At 38.7% G+C, this 14,340-nt stretch overlaps 1 protein-coding gene across 1 annotated transcript; it reads left to right on the top strand.

Moving 5' to 3' along the window:
- Positions 1 to 655: 655 nt before the first annotated feature.
- LOC138863020 (uncharacterized) lies at positions 656 to 2,255 on the top strand. Its single transcript, XM_070126645.1, has 2 exons — positions 656 to 663; positions 1,307 to 2,255. The coding sequence occupies exons 1-2, from the start codon at positions 656 to 658 to the stop codon at positions 2,253 to 2,255; spliced, it is 957 nt and encodes a 318-aa protein (XP_069982746.1).
- The last annotated feature ends 12,085 nt before the right edge of the window (positions 2,256 to 14,340 follow it).

Raw genomic sequence — 14,340 nt, 5'->3', positions numbered from 1 at the left:
AATGAATGAAAGTAAGAATAAACAGATATGGATAGATGTATATTAAAAGTGAATAAATTATGAATAGATATTAATAGATATAAACAGAAATAAGTAAACATAAAAATGGATAAATACATGTAAATGAAAACGTAGATAAACAAATATAGATTAACAGACAGATAGAAATGTGAATACATGAATATAGAATAGAAGTAAATATAAAATATAAATATAAAGAGGCATAAATACAATTGCAAATAAATAAACAGAAATAGAAATAAAAACAAATGAACAGATATGTAAATAAAAACACAAATAGAAAGAAATACGAATAAAAATGAATGAGTAAAAATTAACGAATAAGTAGAAACGCGAATAAATGAATAGAAAACGAATGAAAATGAATAAGTAAAAATAAGTGAATGAATAGAAACGCGAATAAATGAATAGAAAACGAATGAAAATGAATAAGTAAAAATAAGTGAATGAATAGAAACGCGAATAAATGAATAGAAAACGAATGAAAATGAATAAGTAAAAATGAGTGAATGAATAGAAACGCGAATAAATGAATAGAAAATAGAAATAAAAGGAAAAAAAATAGATAGAAAGCTAAAGGAAGCAACATAGCGTAGGTATGTTGGCCTCCGCACATATCTGGAAGGGAAACGACATGCGGAGGTGCGGGAAATGTACACAATTGCGCGGAACATGGGAGCATTGTGCACGTTTATGGTCGTTTTTTTATCTTGTGTACACGGGTAGAAAGACATCCGCACATGAGACAAAGATATACACATAAAAAGCGTACATGTAGATACAAAGATGTATGCACTCATACTAAAGCGTACATACATATGTAAAAAAGTACGCATTCACACGGAATGTACACACGGAATGTACGCACTAACACGCATGCTCAAACACAAGAACGTACATACTCATAATCACACACACACACACACACACACACACTCACAAAAAAAAAAAACACACACAAACACCTACAAATCTCTAACACATAAAAAACATATACAGACACAAACACAGAACATATTTTCATACACATTTTCCCCAAAACACGAAATTTCAACAAACTACTTCTTATCAAATGTTCAAAGCTCAGACGATCACCCCCCTCCCCCCTTCCCCCCTCCCCTCTCCCCCCTATCCAACCTCCTACCCCTCCCCCTCCCCCTACCCTCTACCTCCTAACCCCCCCCCCCCCAGACATCCCTTCCAAACAGACAGACATTCAGCCTCGACGATCATAACACACGTAAGGAACACGAATAACACGTCCTTCCAACGCATCGAAACAAAGCAAAGTTCAGCAGAGTTCAGCAGAGTTCAGCAGAGTTCAGCAAAGTTCAGCAAAATTCAGCAGAGTTCAACAAAGTTCAGCAGAGTTCAACAAAGTTCAGCAAAGTTCAGCAGAGTTCAGCAAAATTCAGCAGAGTTCAGCAAAGTTCAGCAGAGTTCAACAAAGTTCAGCAGAGTTCAGCAGAGTTCAGCAAAGTTCAGCAGAGTTCAGCAAAATTCAGCAGAGTTCAGCAGAGTTCAGCAAAGTTCAGCAAAGTTCAGCAGAGTTCAGCAAAATTCAGCAGAGTTCAGCAGAGTTCAGCAAAGTTCAGCAGAGTTCAACAAAGTTCAGCAGAGTTCAGCAGAGTTCAGCAAAGTTCAGCAGAGTTCAACAAAGTTCAGCAGAGTTCAACAAAGTTCAGCAGAGTTCAGCAGAGTTCAGCAAAGTTCAGCAGAGTTCAGCAGAGTTCAGCAAAGTTCAGCAGAGTTCAGCAGAGTTCAGCAGAGTTCAGCAAAGTTCATCAGAGTTCATCAGAGTTCAGCAGAGTTCAGCAAAGTTCAGCAGAGTTCAGCAGAGTTCAGCAGAGTTCAGCAAAGTTCAGCAGAGTTCAGCAGAGTTCAGCAAAGTTCAGCAGAGTTCAACAAAGTTCAGCATTCAGCAAAGTTCAGCAGAGTTCAGCAGAGTTCAGCAAAATTCAGCAGAGTTCAGCAAAGTTCAGCAGATTTCAGCAAAGTTCAGCAGAGTTCAGAAAAAAATCAGCAGAGTTCAGCAAAGTTCAGCAAAATTCAGCAGAGTTCAGCAAAGTTCAGCAGAGTTCAGCAAAGTTCAGCATAGTTCAGCAGAGTTCAGCAAAGTTCAGCAGAGTTCAGCAAAGTTCAGCAGAGTTCAACAAAGTTCAGCAGAGTTCAGCAAAGTTCAGCAGAGTTCAACAGCCAAGGAGAGAAATGGATCTTTGAACACTCTATCTTGAAGGCAGAGTCAGCGTGAGGTCCTTCAAATCTGATGGTTACGTTGGCGGGGCGTGTGGATGAGGTGGATGAGGAGAAGGTGGATGAGGAGGTGGATGAGGAAAATGTGGATGAAAAGGTGGATGAGGTGGATGGATGTGGATGAGGTAGATGAGGAAAAGGGTGGTATGTAAGCGAGTGGATGAGGTGGATGAGGAGAAGGTGGATGAGGAGGTGGATGAGGAGAAGGTGGATGAGGAGAAGGTGGATGAGGAGGTCGATGAGGAAGGACGAAAAGGTGGATGAGATGGATGGATGTGGATGAGGAAAATGTGGATGTGGAGGTGGAGGAGGAAAATGTGGATGAAGAGGTGGATGTGGATGAGGTAGATGAGGAAAAGGTGGATCGGGAGGTGAATGAGGTGGGTGAGGAGGTGGTTGACATGGGTGAGGAAAGACGTAAAGGTGGATGAGAAAAATGTGGATGAGGAGGTGGATGAAGAGGTGGATGAGGAAAAGGTAGATGAGGAGGTGGATGAGGAAAATGTGGATGAGGAGGTGGAGGAGAAAAAGGTGGATGAGGTTGATAAGGAAGAGGGGAAGGTGGAGGAAGGGGATAAGATGAAGGAAGTGGAGGAGGTGGAGGAGGACAAGACAATACAGTGGAGGAGGTGGAGGAGGAGGTAAAAAAGGTGGAAGACGTGGAGGAGAATCTGATGGAGGAGATAGATAAAGAGGACAAGGAGGAGGAGGTGGAGGAGGATAAGAGGGGAAAGAACTGGATAAGGAGGAGGGGGAGGAGGTGGAGGGTGTGAGAGGGAGGAATAGGACAAGAAAGAAGGGAAATGCAGGAGGGAAAAGGAACTGGAGGTCGAGAAATGGTGAAGGAAGGGGAGCTAGAAAGGAAGGAGGAGGAAGATTAGGAAGAGGAGGAAGAAGATTAGGAAGAGGCTGCGGAAGATTAAGAAGAGGAGGAGGAAGATTAAGAAGAGGAGGAGGAAGATTAGGAACAGAAGAAGGAAGATTAGGAAGAGGCGGAGGAAGATTAGGAAGAGGAGGAGGAAGAGAAGGGAGAGTAGGAGGAGGAAGAATACGAAAAGGTGTCGGAAAAGGAGGAGGGTGAAATGGATATGATGGAGGGAAGTGAAGAAGGACAAGAAGAGGAAGAAAAGGAGGAAAGAGAGATAGGGATGGAGGCGACGAAGACGAAAGAAAGGAGAAAGGAATAAGGAAGAAAAAACCCTCCCTCTACCCCCCCCAAAGAAAAAAGAGAGAAAGAAAGAAAAAGAGGAAAAAATAACCCAAAAGAGAGATAGAGAAAAAAGAAATAGAAAATACAGGTTAAAAACGTCACATAAATCCCTGCCGAAGAAAGAACACAAAAAAAGACTCTAAAAGAAACAAAAAATAAAATGAACGAGAAAAAAAGACGAAAAAAAAAACGGGAAAAAAGTTTAAAATACGTAAAAAAAAAACTCTAAAAGAAACGAAGATAAGACAACAAAAAATAAAACAAACGAGAAAAAAAAACCCGAAAAAAACGTAAAAAAAAGTTTAAAATACGCAAAAAAACAACAACAACAAAAGAATCGAGCGAGCGAGAGCAGCGAAGGGGCGAAGCGACTCGTCTCCCGCGCCTAACAGTGCATGAGCTTCCCCGCCCGCCGCCCGTGCATGACACAGCCTGAAGAATATTGGCCTCTCGCGCTGGCTCATCAGGCAGGGCGGCTCCGAGACTCCATTCGTTGGCATATTCTTTATTCTGTTCTTCTTTCTCTCTTTCTGTCTGTTTGTCTGTCTCTGGCTCTCTCTCTCTCTTTCTGTGTCTTTATGTCTCTTTCTGTCTCTCTCTGTCTGTCTGTCTGTCTTTGTCTTTCTCTCTCTCTCTCTCTCTCTCTCTCTCTCTCTCTCTCTCTCTCTCTTCTGTCTGTCTCTCTCTCTCTCGCTCTCTTTCTGTCGGTCTGTCTGTCTGTCTGTTTGTCTGTCTCTGGCTCTCTCTCTCTCTCTCTCTCTCTGTCTGTCTGTCTGTCTCTCTCTCTCTCTCTCTCTCTCTCTCTCTCTCTCTCTCTCTCTCTCTCTCTCTCTCTCTCTCTCTCTCTCTCTCTCTCTCTCTCTCTCTCTCTCTCTCTCTCTCTCTCTCTCCTGTTTAAGAACGTCTTTTTCTTTGACTATGGTAAAAGGTGGATTTGTTTTCTGCTGTGATTCGTTGAGGGGGGGGCGTGAGGGGGTTGGGGGAGGGGTTGGGGAGGGGGTGGGGTGGAGGGAGCGCTTGGTTGGAGAAAATTAAGTTGGGTCCTCTTGTGCTTACCTACGTGGAAGCATGTTTGGATATATATATATATATATATATATATATATATATATATATATATATATATATATTATATATATATATACATATATATATATATATATATATATATATATATATATATATATATATATATGTTTGTATGTGTGTGTGTGTGTCTGTGTGTGTACATATATACATATATACATACATATATATATATATACATATATATATATATTATATATATACATATATATATATATTATATATATATATATATATATATATATATATATATATATATATATATATATATATATATATAAGTATACATATATACATATATATATGTATATTTATACATATATTCACACATATCTATCTATCTACCTATCTATCTATTTATCTATCTATCTATCTACTATCTATTTATCTACTACCTATCCATCTGTCTATAAATCAATCTATCTATCTATCCATTTATCTATCTATCTATCTATCTATCTGTCTATCTATTAATCAATCTATCTATCTATCCATTTATCTATCAATCAATCTATCTACCTATCTATCCATCTATCTATCTGTCTGTCTATCTATCTATCTGTCTATCTATCTATCTATCTATCTATCTATCCATCCATCTATCTATCCATTTATCTATTTTTCTATCCATCTATCTATCTCTCTACCTATCCATCTATCTATCTATCCATCTATCTATCAATCAATCTATCTATCTATCTATCTATCTATCTATCTATCCATCTATCTATCTACTATCTCTCTCTCTCTCTCTCTCTCTATATATATATATATGTGTGTGTGTGTGTGTGTGTGTGTGTGTGTGTGTGTGTGTGTGTGTGTGTGTGTATGTGTGTGTGTATGCGTGTGTCTGTGTGTATACATATATACACATCTATCTCTCAACCTATCCATCTATCTATCCATCCATGACACGAGCGCTCATCCCCGACAGAACCTGCCTCTCGATCGCCTCCCGAGGGAACTCCATCACGGCCTCTAACTCTCGACGAGGAAATAATAATCTCCGAGGAATTTGCCGCCGTCGCCGAGACAGCTTCGGCGGGATATTCCGTCGGCGGGAGGAGGTCGTGGAGGACGAGTCGGCTGGGCGGGGGTGGTGGGGGTGGTGTTGGGGTGGTGGGGGTGGTGAAGGTGGTTGGGGTTGGGGGTGGGGATGGGGGTGGTGGGGTGGGGGTGGTGTTGGGGTGGGAGGGTTGGGGGTGGTGGGGATGGGGTGTTGGGGTGGTGTTGGTGGTGGGGGATGTGGGTGTGGGGGTGGTGGGGGTTGGGGAGGGGGACACGTGTCGGGGTTGTAAGTGGTGTTGTTTTGTTTGTTGTTGTTGTCTTTGAGTTTTAAGGAAGGTTTGAGGTGTTTTTGCAATTTGGTTTCTGTTGTCCGGAATGGAGGAGTATTTTTCTTTTTTGGAGAATCCTTTAGAAGGTTTTTTTTTTATTTTGTATTGTTTATTATTTTGTTATCGTTATTATGAGAATTATGTGATTGCTTATGTAATTGTTATCACACACACAACACATACACACATACACTCACACGGGCACACACACAAACACATACACACGCGCACACACATACACATACACACACACACGCACACATAAACACACACACGCACACACACAAACACACACACACATAAACACACACACACATACACAAACACACACACACACACATAAACACACACACGCGTACACACACACATTCTCCTTTCCACCTTCCTCCATTTCTACGTCTCTTCCTCTTTATTCGCCTTATTGAGCTTTCCCTTCGTCTTTATTCCTCCTTCCGCTTTCCCTCCCTCCCTTCTTCCTCCATCTTTATTCTTTTCTTACATTCTTTCTCCATTATTTTCCCCTCCTCTCTTCCTCCTTTCCTCCAGCCTGACTCTCTTCTTCTCTTGAACATTTCCTTCTTTATTTTTCTTACCCTCTTGTGCCTCTCTTTCCTCCTTATTCTCCTCCTCGCCCTCTTCCTCTCCTCTTCAGTTCTCTCTCTTTCATAACACTCCCATTCCTCTTCTTTTCCATAGTCCCTCTCTCTCTCCATTCTCCCTTTCTTCCTTCTTCTTTTCCTCTCTCCATCCCTTCCTATAGCTTCCTCTCACTTCTTATGCCTCTTCCATCTCCCTCCTTTCCCTCCTATCTCCTTCTTCTGGTTCATATCCTTTCTCTTTTACTCTCTTTTTCATTTACTCCTTCCTCTTCTCCCTCCTTCCCTCTGCCTCCCTCTCTCCCATCCTTCCATCTCCTCACTTCACATCCCTCTTTCTCTGTGTTTCTCTCCCTCTCTCCTATCCTTCCTTCCCTTCTCCCTCCTTCACTTTTGTCCTCTCTTCCTCCCATCCTCCCGTCCCCTCTTCCTTTCTCTCCCTTTTCCTTTTCTTCCCCTCCCCTCTTCCTCCCTCCTTCCTTTTTTCCCTCTCTCTCTCATTATCCCTTCCCCTCTTTATTCCCTTCTCCTCTTCTTCCCTCCTTCCTTTTTTCCCTCTCTCTCTCTCATCCTCCCTTCCCCTCTTTATTCCCTTCCCCTCTTCTTCCCTCCTTCCGTCCCCGAAATCTCAGGTCACGTCGAGAAGAACCACCCCAATCGTCTTCCCTTTTTCCTGCTGATTCTGAAGATCCGCGTGGTTGGGGCGGTGGAGGGGGGGGGGGAAGGAGAGGAGGAAGGGAGGGGAAAATGGAGGGGGTGGGGAGGGGGCAATGAAGGTGGGGGTGGAAGAGGGGGATGGAAGAGGGGGATGGGGGGGTAATGAGGGTGTAGGAGGAGAAGAGGAAGAAGGGGGAGGGTGGGGGTGGAGGGACAGGAGGGAGGAGGGGCTTGGAGGGGGTAGGGAGGGGTAGGAGGAAGAGGAAGAGGAAGGAGTGTGGGGCTGGCGGGGGAAGGGGGCTGGTGGGAGGAGGAGGAGGAGGAGGAGGAGGATGAAGGAAGGAGAAAGTGAAGAGGAGGGAGGGTAAGATGGAGGAGGGAGGAGGTGGATGAGGAGAAGAGGCGGGGGGGGGGGGGGCGAGGGAAGGAAAGGCGGGGATGGAGAAAGAGGAGGGGGAAGATAGAGTGAAGTGAAGAGGGAGTTAAGAAGTGAGAGGAGGGAGTAAGAAAGTAGGAAGAGAGAGAAAGGAGAAAGAGGGGTTGGATAGGGAGGGAAGAGGGATGAGGAGGGAGGATAATGGAGGAAGAAGGAGAGAAGTGGGGAAGAGAGGGAGAGAAGGAGACGGGGGAAGTATCATTAGAGAGTAAAATGGATAAGGGGGAGGAATATGAGGGAGGGAGGAGAGGAGGAAAAAGATATCAGGGAGAGAGGGAGATAGAGGGAGGAGTGGAGGAGGGTACCTTGAGGGAGGGAAGGAGGAAGATGACCTAGGGGGAGGGACATAGGGCCAGGGGAGGGGCATGGGGCAGGGGGAGGGGCATAGAGCAGGAGCAGGTGAGAGGGGGGAGGGGGATAATGACATAGGGGGAGGGACGTGGGGAAGGTACCATGGGAGGAGAATTTAGATAGATTTGTGTACGGGGGAGTAACCATGGGGTGTGGCCTGGGGGGAGCTGGTACGGGGGGGAGGGGGATAATTGGGATGGGAGAGAGGGAGAGAGAGAGGGAGAGGGAGGGTGATTGGGACGGGAGAGAGGGAGAGAGAGAGGGAGAGGGGAGGGGTGATTGGGACGGGAGAGAGGGAGAGAGAGAGGGAGAGGGGAGGGGTGATTGGGATGGGAGAGAGAGGGACAGGGGGGGGGAGAGGGGAGGGGTGATTGAGACGGGAGAGAGGGAGAGAGGGAGAGGGAGAAGGAGGGGGAGAGGGGAGGAGGGGGGGTATCGCGTCTTTCCTCGTTAACCTTGGTCCCAAATTGTCTGTCTGGCGTGTCTTTTCTTTGTTCGATTCTCTGTGTCCCTTTTTCGACATTCCTTGTCGTTTTTGAAGTATTTTTAAAAGAATTTTTTTTCTTCTTCTTTCTGTCCGGTTAAAATTTTTTCTTTTTCACTTTTAATTTTCTTCTTCTCGCTTATTCCTTTCATTCGTGGATTTTTTTTTTTTTCGCTAACTGCTTTTTTGTTTTTTGTTTATCTTCTCTTTTTTTCCACTTTCTCATTTCCTTCTTTGTGTCTTTCTAATTCTCCTCTTATGTGATTTTCCTTTCTTTTGCTCACTTTATTATCCTTATTCGCTGATTTCTCCTAATTTTCCCTTCTCCTTCTCCCTTTTCACTTGAATTACTATAATTTTTCTCTCCTCTATCTCTCTCATTCTTTTTATTCTTTCTTTCTTTCGTTTTTTTTGTATTTTTTAATTATTTCTCGTTCATTTCTTTCTTTCTTCTTATCTCCTTCGTTCCCTCTCATCCACTTCGTAATTAAGTTCATTACAAGTTAATTACTTTCACTTAGTTAAAAGAAATTAATGTGTAGAGAGTTGCTTTACAAGTGTGATCTGTCTCTATGAAACTGTTCTGGTATCTTTGTTCTTTCTTTCTCTCTCTCTCTCTCATCTCCTCTCCTCTCTCGGTCTCTCTCTCTCTCTCTCTCTCTCTCTCTATCTCTTTATCTATATATGCCTATTACTCTATCACCTATTTATCTATCTATATGTCGATCTATCAACATATCTATACTTCTACTACTACTACTACACACACACACACACACACACACACAGATATATATATATATATATATATATATATATATATATATATATATATATATATATATATATATATATATATATATATATATATATATATATACCACAAATTCCTAAGGGTGTACGTTTGTGTGATTACAAAAGAATAGATACACACAAATGGATAAACAGACAGAGAGATGGACATAATGATGCTAATTATATAAAAAAAAAAAACACCAAAGCATCCCACACCGCTATCTTAAACGTCGCGTTGATAAATTTTCGACAAGAGCCCTTAAATCCACAGATAAAAAGAGGAAAACAGACGTCGAAAATGGAGCCGGTAATTGACCAAAGAGAAACAGGAACACCCACACGATTACACTTTAGCAAATGGGTTTAAACTACTGCTGGTTTTTAGCTGTGTTTTTAGTGGGTTTATGAGGTCCCGCTGTGATGGTTGGAGGCTGGAGGTGAAGTGCTTCTGAAGTGGAGGTCTGTGACTCCTGTTCTCACTCCCCTTCCCTTCCCATCCTGCAGGTTGCACTTCCTCCTCCTCCTTATATCCTCCCTGCAACTTACACTCCTCCTTATATGATCCATTTATACTTCTTTCTACAAGGTACATTTTCCTTTTTTTCCATTTTTCTCCATTTTTTTCATTTTTTTCAATTCTCATTTTCATTTTCATTTTTTTTTTCATTTTCCTCAGTTCCCTCCCCTCTACAGCCAGCACCTCCCCCTTTCCCCTCATAAAGCCCCTTTTCCCTCACTCCTACTTCCTCCTCTCCACTTTACTCCCTCCACTTTCCCCCTCTCTAATTCCCTCCCTCCCCTCCCCTCCTCTCCCCCTTCAAGGAATAATATGAGATGAAAAAGTTGAACAAAATAAATGAAAAGGAAAACAAAACCAAGAAGAAGAAGAAGAAGAAGAAGAAAAGAAAGAAAGAAAGAAGAAAAGAAAGAAAGAAAGAAAGAAAGAAGAAAAGAGAGAAAGAAAGAAGAAAAGAAAGAAAGAAAGAAAGTGGTAGACGAAGGATGGGAAAAGGAATAAAAGGAGGAGAGACAGGCCGAGGAGAGCGGTAAACAAGTGAGGGTCAATTAGGCGCAAACGAACTGGGATTCAGGAGGAAGAGGAAGGGAGAGAAGGAGAAGGATCTTAATATCATTATCATCATCATTATCATAATCACTATTATTACTATCAATATTAGTATTATTGTTTTTATCATAATTGTTATCATTTTATCATTATTATCATACTCATTTTTACTGTTATTACCATTTTTATTATTATCATTACTATCATCATTATTATCATCATTATCACTATCATTACTATTGTTATCATAATTGATATAATTTTGATCTTTACAATTCTTACTATTGTTATCATAATTATCATTCTTATCATTATTCTTATTCTCATCATCATCACCATCATTACTACTATCATCTTCCCATCATTATCCTCAATTTTATGACAACAATAATTATTATCATAAATGTCATGATCATTTCCATGTTGTCATTATTCTCGTACTTATTACCATCAACTGTCATTATTGTTGTTAATGGCATCTTCCTTATCTTTATTATCGTTATCATATTAAGTAAATAAATGGGGTTTAAATAATGTGTGTTGAGGGAAAACTGAACTAACGAATAAGCAAATAAATGCAAGAAAAAAGAAAAGAAAAAGGAAATGAGAAAAGGGAGAGAAAATGAAAGAGAGACGAATATGATGTAATAATGGAAGTGAGGAAAGAAAAAAGAAAAACAAATACAAAGAAAATATGAAAGATAAAGGTAGAAATGAACAGAAATGCGCAAAACTAAGATAAATAAAAATGAAAGAAGGAAGAAAATAATAATGGAGTCGAGGGAATTTAATAAAAAAAAAAAAAAAAAAAAATCTGTGAGAAAGCAAAATCGACGGAAAATAGAAAAGGAATTTTTTTCATCATTATCTTTTATTTTCATTTATTCTTATTGTTTTTCTTATTCTTATCAATATTACTTCTACTACTACTACTACTGCTATTACTATCATTATTATTAGTATTATCATTATCATTACTATTACTATCATTATCATTATAATTATCGTTATCAGTATTGTTATTATTATCATTATCATCATTCTTGTTTTCATTATTAGCATTGTTACTTTAAGAAAGAATGAGGGAAATGAGAGAAAATACAATAAAACCGTAAAAAAAGATACTGGAGAAAGAATGAAACAAAATATAGAAAATAACAGACATGGCTAAGAAAGAGGAGTTTATAAAAAATGAATAATAATAACAATAGTAAAATAGATAAATAAATAAACAAAGACTTCATTACCGTAATGAAGAGATAAATCGATAGAAACAAACAGGTAGATAGATAAATAGATAGATAGCTTAGTTTATAGGCAGATAGACATACGAGTTATATATAGACAGACAGACAGAGAGGTAGACAGGTAAAATGTAGATAGATAGATAAATTAATTGTTAAATAAATGAATAAACACTACATATATAGATAAATTGATTGTTAAATAAATGAATAAACACTACATAGACAAATAAAATGATTGTTAAATAAATAAATAAACGGTACATAGATAGATAAATTGATTGTTGAATAAATGAATAAACACTACATAGATAAATAAATTGATTGTTAAATAAATGAATAAACACAACATATATAGATAAATTGATTGTTAAATTAATGAATAAAAACTACATAGATAGATAAATTGATTGTTAAATAAATGAATAAACACTCAATAGATAGATAAATTGATTGTTAAATAAAGGAATAAACACAACATATATAGATAAATTGATTGTTAAATTAATGAATAAAAACTACATAGATAGATAAATTGATTGTTGAATTAATGAATAAACACTACATAGATAAATTGATTGTTAAATAAATGAATAAACACTACATAGATAGATAAATTGATTGTTAAATAAATGAATAAACACTACATAGATAGATAAATTGATTGTTAAATAGATGAATAAACACTACATAGATAAATTGGTTGTTAAATGAATGAATGAACACTACATAGATAAATTGATTGTTAAATAAATGAATAAACACTACATAAATAAATAGATTGATTGTTAAATAAATAAATAAACGTTACGTAGATAGATAAATTGATTGTTAAATAAATGAATAAACAATATATAGATAGATAAATTGATTTCAAATAAATGAATAAACACTACATAGATAAATTGATTGTTAAATAAATCAATAAACAATATATAGATAGATAAATTGATTGTTACATAAATGAATAAACACTACATAGATAAATTGATTGTTAAATAAATAAATAAACACTATATAGATAGGTAAATTGATTGTTAAGTAAATGAAGAAACACAACATAGATAGATAAATTGATTGTTAAATAAACATAGACACACATAGAGATAGATAGATAGTTAAATGGGAAGGTATTCGGATAGACAGAGAAACCATTAGAGAGAGGAGCGTCGGCCTCCTAGTTTAACAACTTCAAAAACACAATTAAAGGCCGCCTGAAAAGAGTGGCTAGCGTGTCAGTCTATCTAATGAACACACTCTCTTTTCCTCCGTACAGTCACGCCCAAAAAAGTCGTGTTGTGAATGAAGCTTTGGGGAAAAAAACGAAGCTTAAAGGCAAAGGGTTGCGTTATTCGTGTGTTTCGAGGCGGGTTTCGAAGCTTCGGGGACGATTTGTTTTTGTTTGGGAGGTGGACTGAACACTTGCTATTCTAGTGATTTTTTTTTCGCTAGATCTAGAGTTTATTTTTTTAAAGGTATGTAGGAGGAAAAGAATTGAAGTTTACTCTTTATTTAGCGATTTTTTGAAATATAACATAATCACTTTATCCAATTAGTGTTTCGAGACGGGTTTCGAAGCTTCGGGGACGATTTGTTTTTGTTTGGGAGGTGGACTGAACACTTGCTATTCTAGTGATTTTTTCGCTAGATCTAGAGTTTATTTTTTTTAGGTATGATGTAGCGGGAAAAGAATTAAAGTTTACTCTCTGTTTAGCGATTTTTTGAAATTCGAAATAATCACTTTATCCAATTAGTGTTTCGAGACGGATTTCGAAGCTTCGGGGACGATTTGTTTTTGTTTGGAAGGTGGACTGAACACTTGCTATTCTAGTGATTTTTTTTCCGCTAGATCTAGAGTTTATATTTTTTTAAGGTATGTAGCAGGAAAAGAATTGAAGTTTACTCTTTATTTAGCGATTTTTTGAAATTCGAGATAATCACTTTATCCAATTAGTGTTTCGAGACGGATTTCGAAGCTTCAGGGACGATTTGTTTTTGTTTTGGAGGTGGACTGAACACTTGCTATTCTAGTGATTTTTTTCGCTAGATCTAGAGTTTTATTTTTTTAAAGGTATGTAGCAGGAAAAGAATTGAAGTTTACTCTTTATTTAGCGATTTTTTGAAATACGAAATAATCACTTTATCCAATTAGTGTTTCGAGACGGATTTCGAAGCTCGTGGGACAATTTGTTTTTGTTTTGAAGCTGACCGAACAGTGTTGCCATTCGAGTGGTTTTTTCGCTAGATCTATTTTTTTTTTTTAGGTATGATTTACCGGGTAAAAAATAAAAAAATGTCCTCTAGTCAGCGATTTATTTTGAAACATAGAATATACAATTTATCCGATTATAAAATAGATTTCAAAATCGCTATCTTATATCCCTCTCTGGTTTCCCTCCTCACCGCCCCTCCCCCCTTCCCCCCCTCTATACGCCGCTGCATACAAAGGGGGTTGAGGAACGAGAGAGCGACTGCAGTTTCGGTGGTGAACTGTGGTGACACATTCTAAGCTTGCGGTTAAGTGTCATTTTTTTATGGTTTAGTGTTTTTTTTTTGGACACTTGGTTTGTATATATGTGTTCACTTTTCAATCTTTCGGCGTTTTTCGAATCATGTGTTTATTTCTCTCTCTCTCCTTTATTTTTCTTTTCTCTCTTTCTCTCTTTCTTTCATCAGTATTTTTTTTTATTTTCTTTTTGGTTAGCATGTTGTATCTACTATACTTCACATCTATTGGTTGTTGATTTTTTAAAAGCCTGTCCAAGTAGGGCATAATCTAACTTTCAAAAATATTGGAATCGTCA

The sequence above is a fragment of the Penaeus vannamei genome, chromosome 1 (genome assembly GCF_042767895.1).
Source record: "Penaeus vannamei isolate JL-2024 chromosome 1, ASM4276789v1, whole genome shotgun sequence".
In the NCBI taxonomy this organism is placed as follows: Eukaryota; Metazoa; Arthropoda; class Malacostraca; order Decapoda; family Penaeidae; genus Penaeus; species Penaeus vannamei.
This window is presented reverse-complemented; position numbering and strand designations above follow the sequence as displayed.